Source organism: Haemorhous mexicanus, chromosome 1, assembly GCF_027477595.1.
Source record: "Haemorhous mexicanus isolate bHaeMex1 chromosome 1, bHaeMex1.pri, whole genome shotgun sequence".
Taxonomy (NCBI): domain Eukaryota; kingdom Metazoa; phylum Chordata; class Aves; order Passeriformes; family Fringillidae; genus Haemorhous; species Haemorhous mexicanus.
In genome coordinates, this window is record NC_082341.1 from 152,891,396 (window position 1) to 152,912,504 (window position 21,109).

At 41.9% G+C, this 21,109-nt stretch overlaps 1 protein-coding gene across 1 annotated transcript in view; it reads right to left on the reverse strand.

Annotated features, from left to right (window-relative positions):
* COL22A1 (collagen type XXII alpha 1 chain) overlaps positions 1-21,109 on the reverse strand; it is a 221,117-nt gene that overhangs the window by 158,701 nt on the left and 41,307 nt on the right. Inside the window, exons 3-4 of the mRNA XM_059867554.1 lie at positions 18,524-18,598; positions 717-828 (exon numbers count right to left, since the gene is read on the reverse strand). Coding sequence (XP_059723537.1) covers positions 717-828; positions 18,524-18,598 — 187 coding nt within the window. The remainder of the gene's footprint in view (positions 1-716; positions 829-18,523; positions 18,599-21,109) is intronic.

Consider the following 21,109-nt stretch of genomic DNA (forward strand, 5'->3'; position numbering starts at 1 on the left):
GAGCTAAAAACAGAATAAAAAATAACATTTCTCCATAAGAAAGTAAGAAGTATTATTTATTTTTTTAAGCTGAAGTTCAAACCAGGACTGAGAAATTTACTGCGAAAATGTTAATGATGACAATTTAATCTATGGTTCATAGTTACACAGTGAAATTATGCACTCACTCTTTTCAAGGCTAATGCTAGCAGGGCTGGAGTGACAACCCAAAGAAACATTTGGGATAAACTGTGTCACAACTGGCAGCCTTAGGTCCTAAAAGGCTCTGAGGACTGACTCCACATTGACACAGGATTAAAACCTGCTCATTCTTCTACAAGGCCAGAATCTATATTTGCTAACTGGTCACAGCATCTACCAGCAAGTGGTCTCTTGTGTTTAGCAAATTTCTATCTCAATGGGAGTGATATATTCAATATTCCCTTTAGAAGCTATTTGTGTAGCCCTAAGTTCTTTTGTGAATGTCTGGAATCTGCTTCTCAGAACCACTGAGCTACACCAAACACAACTCATATTCTGCCAGGATGGAGCCTGTAGTTACTGCTGAGACTCCTGACCACGTTGTGCTTATTCTGAGCCAGCTGAATTGAAACAGCTGCACAAAGCAGAAATATACCTGTAGGTACCAGATAACTACTACAAAGTTAACCTAGAGGAACCAAATAATGTAAGGCAGAGGTTCAGATGGAAATAAAGTGAAAACCCAGAGTACTCACTCAGTTTTCTGAACAACAGGAAAGCTTCCAAGCCGTACATAAGCACTCTGAATCCCATCTTCTTTCATTCCAAAAATCTGCTTCACGCTGAACGAATCCATCAGGTCAAATCCTAGGTGTTACAGAAATAGAAATAAAAGACATTAATCAATCCCATGTGCTATAGAAATAGAAATAAAAGACATTAATCAGGTAGTGGGACGTGATTCCAATCATACTTACATGGATCTCTTAACCTTCAAACAACACTTCAGTAATGAGCCTTGTTCTTGTTGGGAAAAGCCAAACAAAATTCTGATATGATCTAATCCTCTCAGCCCAAGAACTCAAAACCAAGCTTAAATTCAATCTGTCACAAGCTTGAACAGAGTTTTCCAGAAATCAGTAGCTAATTTTTGCATTGCCACAGCACCCTGAGGATGCTGCATAATTCATTAACTCCCGTGCAGAAAAATGCAGAGGTGCAGACTGAAATATTTATTCATAGAATAAGAGAAAACACGAAATGTTTTGGGTGGGAAGGGACCCTCAAAGATCATCTTGTTCCAACCCCTCTGCCATGGGCAGGTGTAGGAGCTTGTCCTGAAGGGGACGGGCTGAGAGCTGACCACACAGCAGACAGTAGGTGCTTCAATGACCCAATACCAAGTGCCAACACCAAGTTTTGGGAGAAGTCACAACCATCATGAAGAGCAAAGGATACTGGGACTGACTGGGAGTGGCCATGCAGATCAACAGCCCATGATTGGCCATACGGCTTCCAGAACCTTCTATGAGAGACTGTATGTGTATATCTATCTATTTATCTATCTATCTATAGATATAGATATATATCTATATATCTATATCTATATCTATATCTATATCTATATATATCTATATATATATCTGTGTTGAATGCCACTGAAGGGTCTTCTGAAGCAGAATGTTTCAGAATATTCTGAAATCTTATGTTTTGTTTTGCACCCTCGTTTGTGCCCCTTTTATGTATTTAATTATTTAATAAATATCTCCAGTTTTGGCACTTGAGTGGATCCTGTCTCTCCTCTGTTGCTGCGCCACGCGGCCGCACCACCGTGTTGCTCCCGAGACCAGAGCGTTTCCTCGCGCGCCCCGCGGATCCCCCAGGCTGTTGTTCTGCCCCATCCCTGGCTGCTCCACTGCTGGCCAGGTCAGAGATCACCAACACCTTCCCCTAACCAGGTTTCTTAAGGCTCCATCCAGCCTGGTCTTGAAAACTTCCAGGAATGGGGCATCCACAGCTTCTCTGGGCAACCTGGACTAGTGTCTCCTGACCCTCATTGTAAAAATTTAATTCTTTATCTCCAATCTAAATCTACCCTCTTTTAGCTTAAAACTGTTGCCCCTTGTCCCATCACTATGGACCTTGATAAAAGATCTCTTTCTTTCTTGCAAGACCCTTTCATATATTGAAAGGCCATGAGAAAGTCCCCCTGGAGCCTTTGCTTCTCCAGGCCGAGCATCCCCAACTTTCTCCAAATTTCTTCACAGAAGAGGTGTTCCAGCCCTCTCATCTTTTTCACGGACCTCCACTGTGTATCTACTCCAATGGTCCAGGCCTTTACTGAAAACTCCTTGTCCAGGAAATTTGACCACATACATTTTTCATATAATTTTAATAAAACTTAGTCCAAACAATTTATCATTATCATGAACTATTAATCTTGGTGGAAGAAAGCTGCCTAAAGTTTCTGACTTTGTTCTAACAAAGTATTTTTATCTCAATCTTAAGCTAAAGATTTAGCTCAATCTTAAGCTTAAAGCTTAACCCACGAGTGAGTTTATGCAGCTCCAGCATCAACATGGTCCCAGGCACAAGGAACATGCAGTTTTGTCACATGAAGTCCCAGGTGCTAAACCCTGTGAGGGACAGTGGGGGTACAATGGTGCCACGAATGCATCCAGTTCCTGGAGGTGCAGAACTGTGTGGATGCAAACATCCTGCTTTTAGCTCCAAACTGGCTCCACAAGGTGCAAATCCAAACTCCCAGAACCAAACACACTGTGGAGTTACAGGCAAAGGTGCTGTAAAACACAGGTTGTGAGCAGCTGAGCAGAGAATATATGCTATAATTTTATTCAGGCTATTCCAACATTATCTCCCCCTCACACATGCACAATTACACACAGTAACTCCTGGTTTGGTAATTCCAGCACACAAACCTGGTGACATAAGTGTAGCTTATTTGAATAAATTGCTTTTAAACTATGGCAGTTCTTTCAACTTTGTTCAGTTAGCGAGCTCTTGAAACTTTTCTAGGAGAGACAAACATTTTTATGTGATGAAGTTAAGCCTGAAGATTCTTGGGTTTCTTAGTTGTCCTTCTCAACCTTTCAGGCTGAAAGGCACTGCAGAGCTTTAAAACAGCTTCAACAGGAAAAGGAACCAACCTAATGATATTATTCTTCACACTTATATGAATAAATAGGTGCAAAAACCTGTGTGGGCCAGTACTGAGGCAAATCAAAATAGCAAAAAGCAAATAAAATGTAAAGCTTTCATCATTTTCTGGACCTTTTTTTCTGAAGAAATTGCATCTTCTGAGGAAATATAATCTTAATTGTTTGCAAAGACAGAAATGGCTGCCTGGTGCCAAGTTGAGCCCTTTAGTATTACAGTAACTTTCCTGGCTGTCAACAGCTTTTCCTTTTTGTCCACTCTATTTCCAGCTATTACTGGGCATTTGGGAGGGCAAATAAAGCAGTTAAAGTGCTCCAGAGCCTCATGGCTGCACCTCATAATCACCTCTGCAGCAACTCCAGTGATACAGCCCTCTGACACACTGCAGTCAGCCACGACTGCCGCTGTAAATCAGGGTAAACAGACCCCACCAGAACATGAGAGCTCCCTCCTGGCTGTCACAAACAACACCATGACTTGTCCATGCACTCATTCCCCCACACAGTCCATATCCCTCAGCCACACTGCCACAGGAGCTGAGGGAAGAAATTGAGGGCAGCTGGCAGGGAGAGACCACTCTGACTGGGCAAGGAAATTGTTAACTATTCACAGGAGAGGAGCTATGGATGGAGAAGGCTGAAATGCTGCCCAGGTGACATCCTAATGTCCACTCACCAGAAGCCCCAAGCTGTGAAATCCTGCTAATTTCACAAGTCTTGTAAAGCTCCCTTGCTAAAAAAGCACAAGCGCAAGACACAGTGACAGGAAGCTCCTGCCAAGTTTTCCCATCATTAGCTCAGACCCAAAGCTGCTCTTCTTATCTCTGACCACTCAAATGAACGTTCACATCATGAGCAGCTCTGAAGCAGTGCACACTGGTATGCTTTTCCAGGGGAAACAAGCATCAGATTCAATCAATCTCTTCTTTTTTTTCCTGAATTCTCTATGAAAATGCAACTTAAAAAGCCTAAATAACACCATGAAACATAAACACAGATATCAAAACTACTTTCCAAACAGAATTTGGTGCAATGAAAAAAAGTCATGCCCTTACAACATAATCCCATTTACATTTAGGATTGGATAAAGCATGAAAGTAAATCATATTAGGATTTTTTTTATTTTATTCACACTATGGATTGGCAAATTAAAAGTTGTCTTCTCTATTTTTAATTAATTGATGAACAAGGATAGCTCTTTGGAAAATTAAATGCAGATCCAGGGAAAAGTTAAGTCCTTAGGTGTGTCAGAGGCCACACTCAAAAGCAAAGGTTTTTTTACTTTAATCACAGTATTCATTTATTCTGTGCCAAATTTAAATATTGCCCAGCTGGTGAGATAACCTCCACTCTTGGATTTGCAACCAAAGCCCTTAAAGGTAAAGGACACTTTGCTTGCTGAAAGATTTCAGTAGAATTACAAAAAATTTGTCATCAGGCCATGCACTAAAAAATTAAGAGCTCTGCCAAGAATGAGATGTATCTCACCTAATTTTAACTGTCTGAAAAGGAGACATATGATGGATGCAGGTTTCCTCAGTTTCCTTGTGAGTCAGCAGAGAAATTTAGGAGTCATTAAGACAACACATCTTGAAGACAGGCTGAACCCCCACCTGGAGTGCCTCCTTCCTTTCAGCAGAAAGGGAGCTCAAACAGACAGGAATTTTTACTGAAGTTGTCTGGAATGATTCCCTGCTTACGGGGAATGCTATCCATTTTGTGCCAGCAGTAAAGCAGAGGTAGGGAGGACAAAAACATTAACCAATCCCACATAACTTCTATTCACATTGCTTTATTTGCCATCAGAATTGCATAAAGGTTGCAGATTTTTAGATTCAGCTTGATTAACCAGCTATGATTTTCAAAATCTCTTCTGAAGAACAAAGAAAGAAACAAACCTAAAATATTATTATTTGAGCTGAGAAAGTACTCAAGGTAGATTACCCAAGTGGAACACACAAAGAAACACACACAGCTTGGCAAACCTTCAAATGGATTTGTGAATTAGGGAATCTCAAAGATTGTTTCAGCTGAAGGACAAGCAAATATATTATTATCATCACTATTACAACTACTTAGTACTAACAGTATTACTGCTGTTAGTACTAGTATTACTACTGGTATTACTGTCATTTTGTTTGTTCTGTGTGCCTGGAAGCCCTTTGCATGGATTATCTTCCCTTGACTTTAGGAAAGGAACTGGGATTGTGAGGGAAACAGCATGGAAATTTTAACTTTTTAGCCTTGAATTACAATATTAATGTAAAAAACAAGCAATTCTGTGATCATTTCTGCAACACCTGACCAGGACATTTCACCTAGCAGTGTTTGTTCACTAACAGTGCAGTAAAAACTGCTCAATGAGATCTTTCCCCAAAGAGTTAAATGTGTCACACAGCATTTCTGTGCTGGAGTTACAGCAGAAATAGTCTGTTCTTTGGTTTTCCCACCACCAAGGAGGCACCATATTGTCAGCAGCATATGGAAAATGAAATGCCACATGTAACTTCCCAGTCTTGTCTACAAGTGAATGGGAAAGAACAGACCTGCCTAAATTAGCAAGGGCAAAGATGCTGTTACCTCTTGCACCATGCCCAAGCACAGGGTGAGAGATAGGATTTTCCTGTTCTCAGCTGCTTTGATTTAAAAGGTGTTTTTTTGTATAGCAGGGCAGGTGTGGTTTCCCAAATGGCTCATAAACTGCTTGATCAGTAATGCCATAAACGTGGCATTTAATAAAATGCTCTTTGATCTTAAGCCTCTTACTTCATTAGAGCTTCTAAAACAATATGTGGCCACTGAAACCCTCTAACATGATTACATCTCCTGAAAGCCAGCAGACCCTAGTCCATATTAAAATTAAAATAGTGAGCTGAAAGAGAAGCTCAGATTTGTAACAGCATACTTGGCTTGAAAAGTAATTTCTTATGCACTGCTCTGCTGATCAAATCAGCCGAATGTCTCACTGCCTGAGAGTTATAACCCCCTTACAGGAAGCAGCCTGTTTTCCAGAATCAGAAAACACACCCAGATCTTTCTGTTGCAGGGAGAAGATGGCAAAACTTGGCACTGGACAATTTATACACCATCTAACTGCAACATGCAGCCAGGTTCTCTTTTACAGGACAAACGTCCACAGTGCAACCAACGCCCCAAAGCATGGCCAAAGGGTGATCCAACAGCTTTGTACTCATTCTGTGATGCTACAACATTTTCTCAAGATTTTTATCTGAAGACCCAACTAAAGGGACCATGGTTGGTTGCTCTGAATATGGGCTGCATTTCTGCTTGGCTCCATTAGGGATCTGATATGGGCAGCATGGTGGAAGCTGTTGTGCAGGTTGAGATTTTCATGACTCTCCTGTCTTCAGGGCAAAAAATCCACAAAAAACAGAAAAAGAGAGCAAAAAATTGTAAGTTTTAATAGCCAGAAAGCACAGCAAGGAGCACATTTGGAAAGGCTTCTCAAAGCAGGACAGAGTCATTGACTTCTTGTTTTGCCCAAAGCAGCTGTCTGAAAAAAAGTCTCTGGCTTTGTGTTTCCAAGAACCCAAAATAAGACTCACAGGGGGAACAACTGGGCTACTTCTAATTGTGAAAGTTTTTCATGAGACAACAGCCTGGAGAGGAATGTGGAAAGTGAGAAAGGGATCAGGAAAGACACTGGACATCACAGCCTTGAGTGTGGTGTCTGGAATGTATTTACTCCAGTGGATTGCCAGCCACGAGCACTAATATCAAACAAAGCAGCTTTTGCAGGAAATGCTCCATCCTCTGGTCTTGCTCAGACTCCCAGCTGAAATATCAACCTTGTCAATGCATTGATGAAGTGTCACCAATGGCCATGATCAGGGGAGTTGTCATTGCCTGCTGGTTCAGTGGTTCTGAAAACAGCAATCAGTGTAGCCTGTGATAAAATAGCTCATGCTTCTTTTACTGGAGGATGGTCAATGGCACTGAACTTTATTCAGTGTGTGAATTCCTATGAAAAACAGTAACACCTGGGAGGCTTTCAGCAAATACATGAACTTGTCTGACATCTCTGCACTTTTGAAAGTTAAGTTTTCACAGATTTCCTGTGCCCACAGGAAAGAGCACGTATGCTCTCAGTGTCCCTTTTAACTCCTCCAGTATGGTCTGCAAGGTTATTGCCTCTGTAAGGAGCCCTCATTTTTGTTATCTTATTTAATTTCTGTGCTAATATATACTCTAAAAAAAGAGAAAAAAAATGTTATCATGCCATAAAATAAAGTTATATGGTGTATTTAATGAGATAGGTCCAGCAATCACTTATGTCAAAGTAGAGTGTAAGTGAGGTTTTTTTTTTTTTTTTCTCCTTTATCTAAACATTTGGCATCCTTGTCTTCCACAGTGCTCTATGCTGAAAGCAGCTATTTCTGGACAGCCAAGATGTGGTTCAATTCAGGGCTGGAGTAGCAGTGTCCAAACCCCAAAGGAGAGACCATTTACTTTATTCAGAATGTTTTGCTGTTATTGTTATTGTAGCCATTATCTGCTACAGTATTTTTGCTGTTCCTGACATTTCTTCCTCCACAGGAAAAGTAACCCTGTCAAGAGCTGAGCCTGTACCACTTTTTAAGATCTCACTGAAGTGTCCATCTCAAAAGATCTTTGACCACATCTAATATAAGCCTACTTTCTTCCTGTTTGAAGCCATTTACCCCTGTCTGATTGCCATATGCTTTTTTAAGATGTCTCTCCCCAGCTTTCCTCTCAGCCCTCTTTAAGTACTTAAGGTTGCAAGAAGGTCTCCCTAGCCCTGTCCCTTCTCCTGGCTGAGCATCCCCAGATCTCTCATCCTGTCTTCACAGCAGAGGTGTTCCAGCCCTCTGAGCATCTTTGTGGCCTCCTCTGGACTTTCTCCGACAGTTCCACATCCTTCTTGGGTACCCCAGAGCTGGATGCAGCACTCCAGGTGGGGTCTCACAAGGACAGAATCAAGGACCTGAACCCCCTCCCTCAACCTGCTGCCCACAGGGCTTTGGATGCAGCCCAGGACATGTCAGGCTTTTTGGGCTGCAAGTGCTTGTGGCTGAGACATGTTAAGCTTCTCATCCACCAGCAACCCCAACTCCTTCTCCTCAAGGGCTGCAATCAATGCATTCTCTGCCTGGATTCGGTCTTGAGATTGCTCTGATTCATGTGTACGACCTTGTACTTGGCTTTGCTGAACTTCATGAGGTGCAGCCCCACCTCTCCAGCCTCTCCTGGTCCTTCTGGATGCCATCCCTTCCTTCCATTGTGTGACTGCACTCACAGCTTGGCGTGCTCAGCAAACAAAGCTGAGGGTGCCTCAATCCCATTGTCCATGTCAAAAAAATGGCAAACACTGTCAGCCCAATACCAACCCCAAGGAACACCCCTCACCACTAGTTTCCACATTAAGCCATTGACCACTCCAGTTTGAATGCCAACCCACCCAATTCCATCTGTCCAATCCACGTCTCTCCAGTTTAGAGACAAGCCTGTCATGCAGCAGTGTCAAAGGCACTGCACAAGAGCAGGTGCACGAGTCTTGAAGCTCTCACTGGTCAGACCTGTGCTATTGCAAATGTTTGTAAACAATTTTTTTCCAACTATCTCTGGCTGTCGGAAGAAATTACTTCCAAGACTTACAAAGGATAAGAGTTCTGTTTCTTGCCCTGTTTATTTCACTGTATTCTACCTATCCAGAAAAGATGGGAAAAGAAGCAGTTAATTTTTGCATGGGTAATTCACACAACATTCAGCTCTCCCAGAGGTTTGATTCATCATCATCAGTCAGCAGTGGTTCCCTGACTTACCCCCAAAACATTAAGGACAGCACCTCTGGAGGAACAAACTAGAGATTTATTGGCTGCCCACAAGCCCTGCATGAAGCACTGTAGTGATGACTAAATGGGTTGAACAGGTCACTTAAAAAATTAGTTAGCTTGCAAGGGAATTTTGGAACTATAAAACTTTCCAGAGTCTATAGATTGAGGGTCTCAAGAGTGCTTTAAAGAGATTCTTGCTATCAACCTTTTTTTCCACTGATGTTCCAGCTGGGATTCAAGCAGCACTTCATGCTGACCCAACTTTCTTCTCACCAGATCCCCATATTCCAGACGGGAGAGCAGCTAAGAGCTTAAGCTAAAGATGAGGTTTTGCTAAAGCAGATGGAACAGGTCTTACCCCAGCATGAAAGAGGTATCTTCCAGCAAGCCTAGAACCTTCTAGGTCATACTCAATAATATTTAGAGCACATTTTAGATGGTCTCCGTTTTATAAAATTTATACATCAGAATTACCCCGGTACATGATGCCACCACTCAGGCTGTTAGTTTACTGTTTCTGGTTTGCTTACTTTTCTTCACAGCACTGGAAGACACAATTTCTACTTTTCCTTGGCCTCAGGAAAGGAACAAGCCACAAGAGCCCCATGCAGACCACAAAAAGGAGTTTGATCTCAGCTTGAGCACCAATCCATATTTGGGATTATGAGGAGCAGAAACCTTACTTGAGGTGTACAATGGAGTTATACTTCAAAAAGGAGCAATCTTCCAGAGGCAGTGAGGCAGGTGAACAGGCAGTCACTGAACTGAAATATGGGGCCACTCTCAAAAATATCAGTCTAAAGTTTCAGCCAAAATAGAGGGGAAAAATACAGCACTTGGTATCTTTACACAAGAAAGAAAAGATAACACTTCAGGAAAGATAAAATGAATATAAAACAGTAAGAAAATTATGCCAAAGATAGGAGAAGGAATTAAAAAAAAGAAGCAAGTAAGTGAATACACAATCCTAGCCACCCCACCTCGTGTAAAGGCTGTTGTAATCTAACCCCTAGCCTGCTGTAAAAACAGGAAATAAATTCATGTAAACAGCAGCTGCCTCTGAGGCAGCACCTTTCAACACCTGATCCCAAGTTAATAACACAACACTTTATGTGGTGCATTGTTCTGTTTATCTGCATCTGTCCCCTGCTTCTCTCTTACCCTTCTGCCTCTTCAGTTTTCAAACAGTTGCAAGTGGCATATTGAGCAACACTGAAAGCTGGTTTTGACACTGAACTCTTTGGCTCATTACTGAAGGCTTTTCTTGTGTTGAAGTCATCTCCATTTTCTCAGTAATGGACACTCGGCTTGGTGCCACAGGCCCTCTTTCAGCTCCTTCCTGCTCCAGTGATTTACAAGATTAAACAGGAGTTCATTACTCCTTTGATGTCCTTTGTGTGCCAGATAGGCTTGTACCAGCTGAATTACCTGAAACTATTTGTATTAGGTTCTGGTTTTAATTAGTTCCTCTATTTTGAAAGCCTCTTTTGAGTTCCTCAGGTGTCAAGGTGCTCTGTGTTCCTCCAGAAAACCATAAAATGGCACATCTGGAAAATCAATCCTTGGGATAGGGATGGGAGGACCTCAGTACAAGCAACTACTTTTTAATTTTAGTATTACTTTTAAGGTAAGAAAATACATTTAAGGAAAAACATCTTACTAAGACCTCCTAGATTCTTCCTGTAATGCTGCCTGGGCTGTAAGAAAACTCAACCAATAAACTGTTCATGAAAACAAAAATATTTCTATTAATTTTAGGTTTTGATGATCAAGGAGTAACATGAAAGCAGGTGGGGACTACTCTTCAGGAGACTGTCAAGGTTGCTTATGCCAGGTGACCAGTACAAAACAGATTAGAACTTTTAGTACTCCAAAACCTGTGCACTGCTGTCATCAGAGAGAATTCTCATCAGACAGACTAATTTAAGTCCAAGAATTAGGAGTATTTTATTCAGATCCTATATATGCCTTCTTCCCCTCATGTGTCCACAATAACCAGAAAGCTTGCACTGATGAAAAATCCATGGGATGGTTTCTGGAGGAGAATTAATATAAAATATTTAGACTGAAAAATATCTATAAGCATATCACAGTTAGACAACCTATTAGTCTTTTTATAGCCAAAGGATTAGTTGCTTCTTGGGCTATGAACAGTCAAAATTGAATTTATTTCCTTTTCATCAATCTCAAATGCACTGGAATAAGAAAACTACTTGGATTGTTTAACTTTTGGGAGAAAGCAAATACTACCAGTCAAAGAATCACTTTCATGTGCATGATTAACTCTTGCTAAACCTTCTTTGTGAATGCAGGTGCCAGAATTTGTCACTGCTGGCACTCAGACCAGAGAAAGGCTTTCACAGGGACTGCTCTGCTGTTACCAGTTTACTTCCTGCAGAAGCACATTTTAAAGTAAATTCAGCTTTCCATCTCCATATTTCCTGACATTTTTGAGCAGTTCAGCCAGGCTACCTGCTCCAGCACAGACCTGATGTTCTCAGGTCATTCACTGTGTCAGGAACCCATTGAGATCCATGGCCTTGTGTAACAGCTATGTCTTTGACCTTATTAAGAAAAAAGATTAATTTAAAAAATGTTTTTTCTAATTCAAAGAACTCATCCCAGCTCTTTTGGTGTCACCCTGATTGTGCATACTTTAGAGGAGGCTCCAGTATTTCCAGGCTCCTAATCCCAATGCCCAATTTGGTGACTCCCTACTCCCTGTTGTCATTTTCACTCACCAATTCTTCAGTTTCCTTTAGAAGGGAAATTCCTTGGCTGACCACAAACCCTAGAGAAACCAAGGTCCCCATGCAGGGTAACTGGTGGGTCTGGACACTGGGCATGCACAGTTTACAGCCAGCCCACAGGCCTGCAGTGGCCATGCTTTGACACCACAAATGGTTTATTGGTAATTATTGGCCTGCTTGACCTGTTATAGTTTTTTAGAGTTACTAGACATTAAAATGTCTTTGAACACAAGTGAACCATTTGTCAACCTCTGGAAAACTTCAAAGACCTTTTAAGTGCAGTGATCTAGGCTATAGTGTTAAGGTTAAGTATTGCACAGTGGAATGGTAGAATCACAGAATTATTAAGGTTGAAAAGATCTCTAAGATCGAGTCCAACCATTAACCTAACACTGCCAGGTTCATTACTAAGCCATGTCCCCAAGTGCCACATCTACATGCCTTTAGAATCCTTCCAGGGGTGATGATTCCACCAGTTCCCTGGTCAGCCTGTTCCAGTGCTTGATCATCCTATCAGTGAAGATATTTTTCCTAATATCCAAACAAAACTTCCCCTGGCACAACTTGAGGCCATTTCCTCTGGTCTTTTGTTACCTGGCGTGAGAGACTGAGCCCCAGCTCACTACACCTTCCTCTCAGGGAGTTGTAGAGAGCAAAAAGGTCCCTCCTGAGCCTCCTTTTCTCCAGGCTAAACACCCCCAGTTCCCCCAGCTGCTCTTCATAAGACTTGTACAGAGACTCCTAAAAAACGAGCCAGCAGGACCTCAGTAAGGTCACCTGCACTGCAGGTATCTCATCTACCAGCCCAGAGGACAAATCCACCTCACAGCACAAGTCCAGCCATCTTCTCCAGCTCACAGGAGACTCACATAGCTCCTGTGACTGCAGGTCAGCTGTTCCTTTCCCTGTTTGCTTCTCAGGACTTACAGTCTCTATTGCCAGGTGTCTGTATGTCAGGAACTCAGTTTCAAATTCAGCTCAGACCAGTTTCACATTTTCTGGGGGACTTCCTAGAGAAATGGTGGGGAGAGGAGGAAATAAGAAGCCCTGAGCCCTGTCCCGTTAGCACTGCCTAGTAATGGGTCACTGAAAAACACAAGAGCAGAGTGTGCAAAGCTTCATCCTTCTGCCCCATCTCTCACAAATGTCACAGCTGCTTCCAGCCCAGCCTGTGTGTGCATAGCCCCAAGGATGGAGAGGAGAGTGGTGGTGTCTGCTCCACCAGCACTGCACACAGGCAGTCTCTGCTGGTGACCACTGTGTCTCTGCATCCCCTGTCCCAAGGCTGTGATAACTCACAAATCTCTTCAGCAATTCATGGACTATCCACTGGCACCTTGGGGGCTTCCCAAGGAGACTGCCAAGTGCAAAGGGAGGGCACAATGCCTGCCACACAGGCACCACAAATACACTTTTTTCCCCTGGAGAGCATCTGTCATCCTGCAGGTCCAGCAGCCTGGACACTCCAGTTTTCTCATGCCACCACGTGCTTTAGTGGGCAAATATAAATAGTCCCAGGGATATTGTAATTAGCTAGAGAGTCACTGGCATCTCTGGAATGTGAACCCTGTGCTGCAAAGCCCCGGAGCTGGAGACACACTGACAGCTAAACACAGCCACTGCAGTCTGTAATTGTAGGGGACCAGTTTTACAACCAGTGCCTTCCTTGTAAAATGCCCCAACACCCTTTATAGAGTCACAGGGAAACACACAGGTCATAAATGTTTTGGAATTTTGGTCATCTTCACATGGAGGTTTTGGAGACAGGGAAGAGAGTTGGAGGCTGAGGTCAGTCTGTGGCACAACCCATAATGCAGTTTCTGCTGTTGTTCACACACACAGCCTGTGTGGCTGCTTAGGAGTTAAAGTCAGGGCTTTCATGTTCCTCCCTTGCCCCATTAACACCATCCAGTGTGGGATGTGTGATGCCATGTGTTGGTTGGAATTGTCCTTTCCCAGGGTTTATTTTTCTTAGCACTCTGAGGAAATCACTTCAGGCCTTTCTTTACTTCCATGGCAGAGTTCCCTGAAAGCAGCAGCCAGTGTCTGCTGAGGAGTATTATCTCCTCTGGTAATGTTCAGGACTAGAGCTCAGCTCATTCTTAATTCTAGGGATCATCCAGATTTCTGCAACCAAATCCTATGTCCAGCAGGTTTCGTCTAAAATACAAATAATTCAAATGTGAAGTCTTAAAACCCCAAGTATAATTCATTTTAAATAATATTCAGATGTAGCTTTGATGCAATATTATGGCTCCTAAAATACACAAAGGTCACATCTGCAGGATGCAAAATATTATCATTGTGTTTTCCTGCTTGGTCATAACCCTTTCTTAAATGCTGATAGAATGAAAATGACAATTCAGCATAATAATAAGTATTAAATACAATTAGGAGGGGGAGGGAGGTGTTATTGAGCATTTTAGGGCAGATGAGTTAAACCTTCTTTTGTCTTTATTTCTCTTTAAAAAAAACCTATTCAAAACATAGTTCCCACAAGAATGCTCTAAGGACTTTGTTTAAACCATTATTAAGCATTTGTTTAAAATATCAGACTTCCGGGATGATAAAGTGATATTCTAAGTAAATTCCTTCTTTTCCTTCAAAATTCCCTCTTGATCTCTAATACATTCAGCAACATATTCAGTGTTATATTCCGAATTCACACGTTATGTACTGTTAAACAGGTGCTGCTTCACTTCACTGACAAAATTCTCTCAGTAGTAAAGCTGCCTATCTATTCTTGCTCATGCAACCCCATTTCACTGGGACAGCCTTTCCTGAGTGCTACAGCTGGAGATTTCTTATTTAAATGCTTTGAGACCAGAGGGTCAGAGAGTACAAACCTCTGCTCTGAGAGGACTCAGGACTATCCATCACTGATTGCTTGTCTCCATCAGTGCTACTTCACCTCTTGTCCCAGTGCTTCATATCTCTGACAGCTTCAGCCTTCTTCTGATGTCTTGGATGTATGTCTTAAACAGCTGACAGTCATTTCCTATTGCTGCCTTTGTCCTTCAGCTTGAGTGGCTCCCCTATCTCCCTCCTGCTGTTCTCCTGATTTATTAGCAGAGAGCAATATTATCTCCCCTTTCCACCTGCACACTGCAAGATTAACCAAACCCAGGATTTTAATTGCCTCTCTCTGGCCCCTGAACACACTAAGAGCTCCTCAAGGCTGAATCCATCTTTCCTGAACTAAGGTCTGAGCAAACTTTTCTAGATGAGCAGTAACCAAAAGCCCGGTCCAGTCTCAGGAATTCTTCCCTTCTCTACCTTGTCCAGTAACAACCTTTGTATTTCCCCAGCTCTACAGGATTGTGATGCACAAACAGTTGCTGACCAAGACCCCATCAGTTCACACAGGAGGAGTTTATAGTTTATAGCCCTGATATTGGTCCATACCTGCCAAAACAGGCCTTTTAAACTGATCAAGTTAGTTGGAAAAAAATCCCTGGGTTTTGGAGCCATTGATCCCAATCCAGAGAGTGGAAACTCACAGGGGAAATTAGACCTAAAACTGGACCCTGAAGGACTTCATCACTGCACACACTCTAACTCATTCCCTTTCCTAGAAACTTCTGATTGTCTCCCTGCCAGGCAGTTTCTGGCTCACTTTACATTTATTTATCTACCATTTTTCACTTTAGCAGTGCCTTTCAATGCAGTACTCACCAAAAGCAGATAGATGAGATTTACTTAGTCCAGTTTGTCTAAAAAACTGAAATCATCTGTCTTTAAAAAGGAAAACACCAGTTTAGAGCTTTGGCTCTTCTCCAGATCACAATGGGGTTTTTTGATGCAGTTATTTGATTCTGCATGGAGCCACCCTCACTACCCTCACTCCTATTCTCAGCCTCTGACTGAAAAAAATCCCATGAATCTTCCACCTCAGCCACACTATTGTTTCCCTTTATCTCACAGAGTTCCTCCTTTTATAGCTCATTTTGTGTTTTAGCTTCTATTTTTACTTCTGCTATACAGAGTGACTCAATTCATCCACTTAAATGCAAACACAGAACTAAATGTAGCAGGTCATGATTTAACTTGCATGCAGGTAGGGTAGGCAAGAATGGGCTGGAATTGGTGATGCCTTGTGTGAGACAATTGTCTGGGCCTTCTGCTGCTGCATTTCACCCAATAAAAATATAAGAAAAAAGAATTTCAAAATCCTCAGAAAGATTTTTGGCACTCTGACTCAGTTCTGAGGTCTTGTCCCTCTCTGAGAGAGGAAAAGGTGTTAAATCTAAGATTTTAAATCTGTTTTATCTGTCCCCAAAATGAGATTTACTGCAACTTTTACTCCATGAGACTGCACTTTGTGTCCATCTATAAACAAATTTGTGCAAGGTATAGCTCTGAAGCTCGGTTTTAGGAGCCTGTTGGGCCAGGAGCAGTTCTGGTTCCTAGAGGAGCACAAGGCACAGGTGTTAACTCGAAATCCTTGTACACATGAGGAGCTGGGTGGCAGAGGAACAGCCTCCCCCTGAGATCTGTCACCCACAGCTATCCCAGAGCTGAGCCTCCCTCCAAGAGTGAGGGAGCAGGACACAGGCTGTGCCTCACAGCTCAAGTGCAGTCCCCTTTGGGGCGGAACACAAAAGCCTTTCAGCACAACACATCCTTTTGGAATGGGGAGCACAGCACAGTGGGCCAACTGAAATGTTCCAGTTCAGCTGGAAGAAGGTAATGTTCTTCTGTTGGAATCAAACCCAGGAGCCCAGAGTCTCCAGAAGATGCTATGGAGTAAGTAAGGAGCACATAGGGAGTGGAACAGCAATTTGATTTATATGATCCATCTCCAGCAGCACAACAATCCTTAGCAGACCCACCCTATCTCTTCCAGTTTTTCCAAGAAAGAGGCACACATTTTCCTGATCACCAGTAACAAGATGAGAAATAAATAGTTTTCCCACCATATTGGAGCAGTCAGGAGCCTTCTACAATCCTCTGCGTTGGTGGTGAGGGACTGAAGTTGTCACTTTTAATTAAATGCTGTAACTAATCTGTTAAGACACTGAGTGCAACAGTAAACATTTACAGTGAACAGATATCCCTTAGGTCAAATAAATGACAGCCCTGAATCATCAGCCTGACCAGATGTTGCAAAAAAATTATTTTCTGCTTATGGAATTCCCTAACATGGTGGGGGGAAAGAAAATCACTGTGATACTGACCAAACTGGAAGAGTGCCAGGAGGATCTGTGAAGTGTCCATCTTTAAAGAAACTGAAAATTCAATTCTACAAGGTCCTCAGACATCTGATATAATTTTAAAATGGGCCAAATTTTGAAGGAGACCCCATTTTGAGTGGGAGTTTGAACTAGATGATTTCCATGGGATCCTTCCAACCTGAACTAGCATACAGATCTAAGACAGCAAAGTCATCTTTTATGTTCTGAACATAAAAGAACATCTCAACATTCTGAATATTGACTTCTTTCCTAGGAGGGAAGAGGGACTTGAAGATAATAGAAAAAAATACCTCCAAAATATTACAGGAGTGTATATGTATATATGTATATGTATATATATATATATATATATATATATATATATATATATAAGGCATTTACACCTCACTCTACCGAAAACTTTGGTGCCAGATCTGAATTGGGATTCCTGTCCTGTCATTGCTCAACAAAAGATATATTCTGGAAGTCAAATAAAAGTATAGAGTCTACTAGGTAGCACTTGAATCAAAAAACATAAACTGGAAATAGGAATCCACTTGTAGCTCCATTCTTCTGGAAAGAATCACATAGAAGGTGATCATCTGAGAAGGGGCACAATCCTCCTACTCATTCTGAGCAGCAGCTTCCACTGCAGATAGATTCGTTCAGACTCAGGAGGGCTGAGTTGCTCCAAAGTTTGCCAGCCCAGAGACAGGAGGACTTTCAGGACAGGTTAGTACAGGACCCAGCAACAGACAGCAATTCAAAATAGGTGTTTGGGGATAATCTGCTTGGGTATTATGTCACAAAATATGTTACCACCCAACATTATCACAGGCTCAGATCTAATCAGAATGCAGCCAAAATAAGCTGCCCACAGACAGCACAGTTGGAGCTGGTATTTTGTGCAGGCAGTGAAAATCCTCCAAAGAAAAAATTCTGAATGAGTAGCAAAGCTGTCAAACACTGAGCATTTCTACTCAGAATCAAGCTGCAGAAGAACCTTCAGCCTTCCACTGCAGTGGGTCAGTCACAATTATTCCCAATGCAACCTTGATGGGCACCTTTTCTCTGCCAGCAGCTCAAGCAGTCTTGGGAGGCTAGAAAAGAGGCACAGCCCATGTAAATATCTGACATTAAGTCCTTCAGCTGGCTGAAAAGATAAATCAGAGCTCACAGAAAAGCAGAGCTATCACCAGACAGTATTTCCCCTTGATCTCTCACCAGTGCTTCAGAAAACCTTTTATTTATATAAATGCACACATAAACCTTTCTCCAGTGGTAATTACCACTGTGCTTGGATTTCCACAACAATCACAGATCAAATAAATGGACATTAAAACTCACTAAATGTGCAGTGGTGAGAAAAAAGTGATCTCCGAGGCTTATTGCACTCCACTAAGCTCCACTGGCTTTTTAATTTGATGTCATATCAAAAGAAAGTTTGTGATCAATTTGGTGTTGGCTGTCAACAGATAACTCATTTGGAGCCTCACAGTTTCTAATACACTTTCTCACCACTGAACCTGTGTTGGAATAAGAAAATTCCATCTAGGAAAAGTGCAATGAATCAGAGCATCACACGAGACATGCACAGTTGTGCTATTTCAGTTCCCAGAGAGAGAGCAGAATGAGTGTCTGTTTACCTGGGATCTCATCAGTGCCCCCATTGGTGTGTTTGAACCGGTCTCCTTCCACATGGACATTTGGACACAGGACATCTGAAAAGCAAAAGGACCAGGACAAAATTATCCCAAGGAAACACATCATTGTGGAAGCTGCAGAACTAACAAAGGCTGATCTGATCTCCTGGGTTTTGTTCAGAACTTGCACGTGGCACCTCAGCAATAATTCCATCCCATCTGCACATCCTAAATACCCTTCCTCTCCCCTGTAGCCTAATTTCATTATGGACAAGAAACCCAGTACACCATGTCTAGTTCTCAGCCCTTTTTTTCTGCCTGACCAGACAGGAAGGGAGAATAGATGAACTGAGCCTTTCCATCAGTTGGGACAACACTCTGGGTTTGTGTCTTTCTCCAGTCTGTAAATCTGCATGAAAGTTACAAAAAAACTTTAGAAAATACAGAATGTGCTTCCACTCGCAGCTTGGCAGGAAGGGAAGTTCTGAAAGGCCAGCTGACATTGGGGTGCCGCCCAAACTTTTCAGGAAGGACAGCTCCTACTCTGGAAAACCTCCCTGACTTTGTTCAAGCAGAAGTTGGAGTAAGATGACTAAAACTTTACAGAGTATTCACCCCTACACACAGGTTATAAAAAGTCATGAAAATACCCAGTCTTTGTCAGCCATTTCTCATGCTCCCAATTAGTGTCAACACAATTGCAGACAAATGCTTTTCCACAGAGAACCGTCTACATATCCACCCCTTTCCTGCCAAATCTTTGAAATAACTTTTATTTATGCTTTCTTTTCCCAGATCAATAGGTTATTGCACACTTGTAAACAATGGGGACAGGTAGCTCAAGGGATCATTTTAATGAGAAGAACTGGTGGAGATATCAGGTCTGTACATGTTCAATATTATAATTATAACAATAACAAAACAACCATAACAATAGTAACAACAACAACAGCAATAATAAATATATATCATTATATGTATAACACTGGACTTATTAGAGGGCCATAAAGATGATCTGAGGCCTGGAGCACCTCTCCTGTGAAAACAGGCTGAGACAGCTTGGGTTGCTCAGCCTGGAGAAGGGAAAGTCCAGGAAGACCTTATAGCACCTTCCATTAAAAGGGGCTTTCAAAAAGTGTGGAAGGGACCTTTCACATGGGCAGATAGTGATAGGGACAATCTTTTATTACCTCTTAAAGAACTGTAGCCTCACTTTTGCCTGTATTTTACAAACGTCCTGTGCTCCTTTTAACTCCTCCCCTCCTGCCTGCATCTAAGGAATGAGCATAAATAGCTGGCAAGGGAAAGAAGTTTATTGCAATGCTCACTTTCCAGTGTCTTTCCAGCCACAAAATAATTCACAGAGGCTCAGACTAAGTTGGTACTTTCCCATCGAAGTTAGCAGAACATCTCTGTATGTCCAAAGGAGCAGAGTGCTGGACTGACAGCATCCATCAGTCCCAAGGAGCCACCAGGTCTCATTGCCACACCCAGATCTGTATTGTTGTGAAGGCAAGACAAAGCTGCCCTCCTTCTGTTGGAGCCATTCTATGAAACTCCTGACACAGATGAACATTTTAGTGTCAAAGAGAATTTATGCCCATTTTTTCTGCTACTGCCAGGCAAAACTCTGAGTAAACACTTGTGATGCTTGGAGGATTTGCAGCAATGAGCACCCACAGAAAATGGGACAGTAAAAAATCTGCACTGCAGCTAAGGCTCTGCTAATTTGTAAATCTTTACAGATTTACAGAAGAGAAAGTACAGCTGACTGATCTGAGCTTTCAGCCTCTGCTCCTTGTTACATCCTCTGCTTGCAGTTGCCTTTAAATATGTATTGTTTAAAACTTCTTTCTTGTCTGCAACCGTATATAATATTCTGTCAATCATTTGCTTTATCCAAAATTTTTATCAGCAAAGAATTTGCATTTATATCCATGGGGTTCATGGAAATTTTTAATAGCACAGAAGTGCTAAATATTCTTTTACAGTTGCACCAGGAATGATGACTTTCCACTGACACCTGCTACATGAGATCAGTCAGCTTTTAATCCATTGTAGAGTGGTACTTTTTAATGCAAATGCAATTCAAAACATAGTAACCATGCCTAAGAAAAAATGTTCTTTATTAAAGAACAAATGTATTTTATCAAGGTAGTTACCATATCAACCAAACTGTAACTCCACAGAAGAAAATTAGTTTTGTTAGTAATGACCTCTTTCTCATAAAATTATACTTCTTGTATAGGGATACATATTAATTCCTTCTCTGTAATACCTTATTCACTGGCTTCAATATCAAATATTATTTTTTTGTGAGTGAGATCAGGAAAATTGCTCTATACCTTACATATGGACCATTTTTCAACTTCTAATAGCCTTACATTATCAACATTTCAAAGGCCCATAAGTAGAGGTACTAGGAAGCTCTGAGAATGTAAATTTGTGGATGACACCAAGCTGAGTGATGCTGTTGACACAGCTGAAGGATGGGACCATCCAGAGGGACCTGGACAAGCTCCAGAAGTGGCTCATGGAAATCTCATTGGGTTTAAAAAGACCAGGTGCTGGTGCTGTGTTGTATTTGCA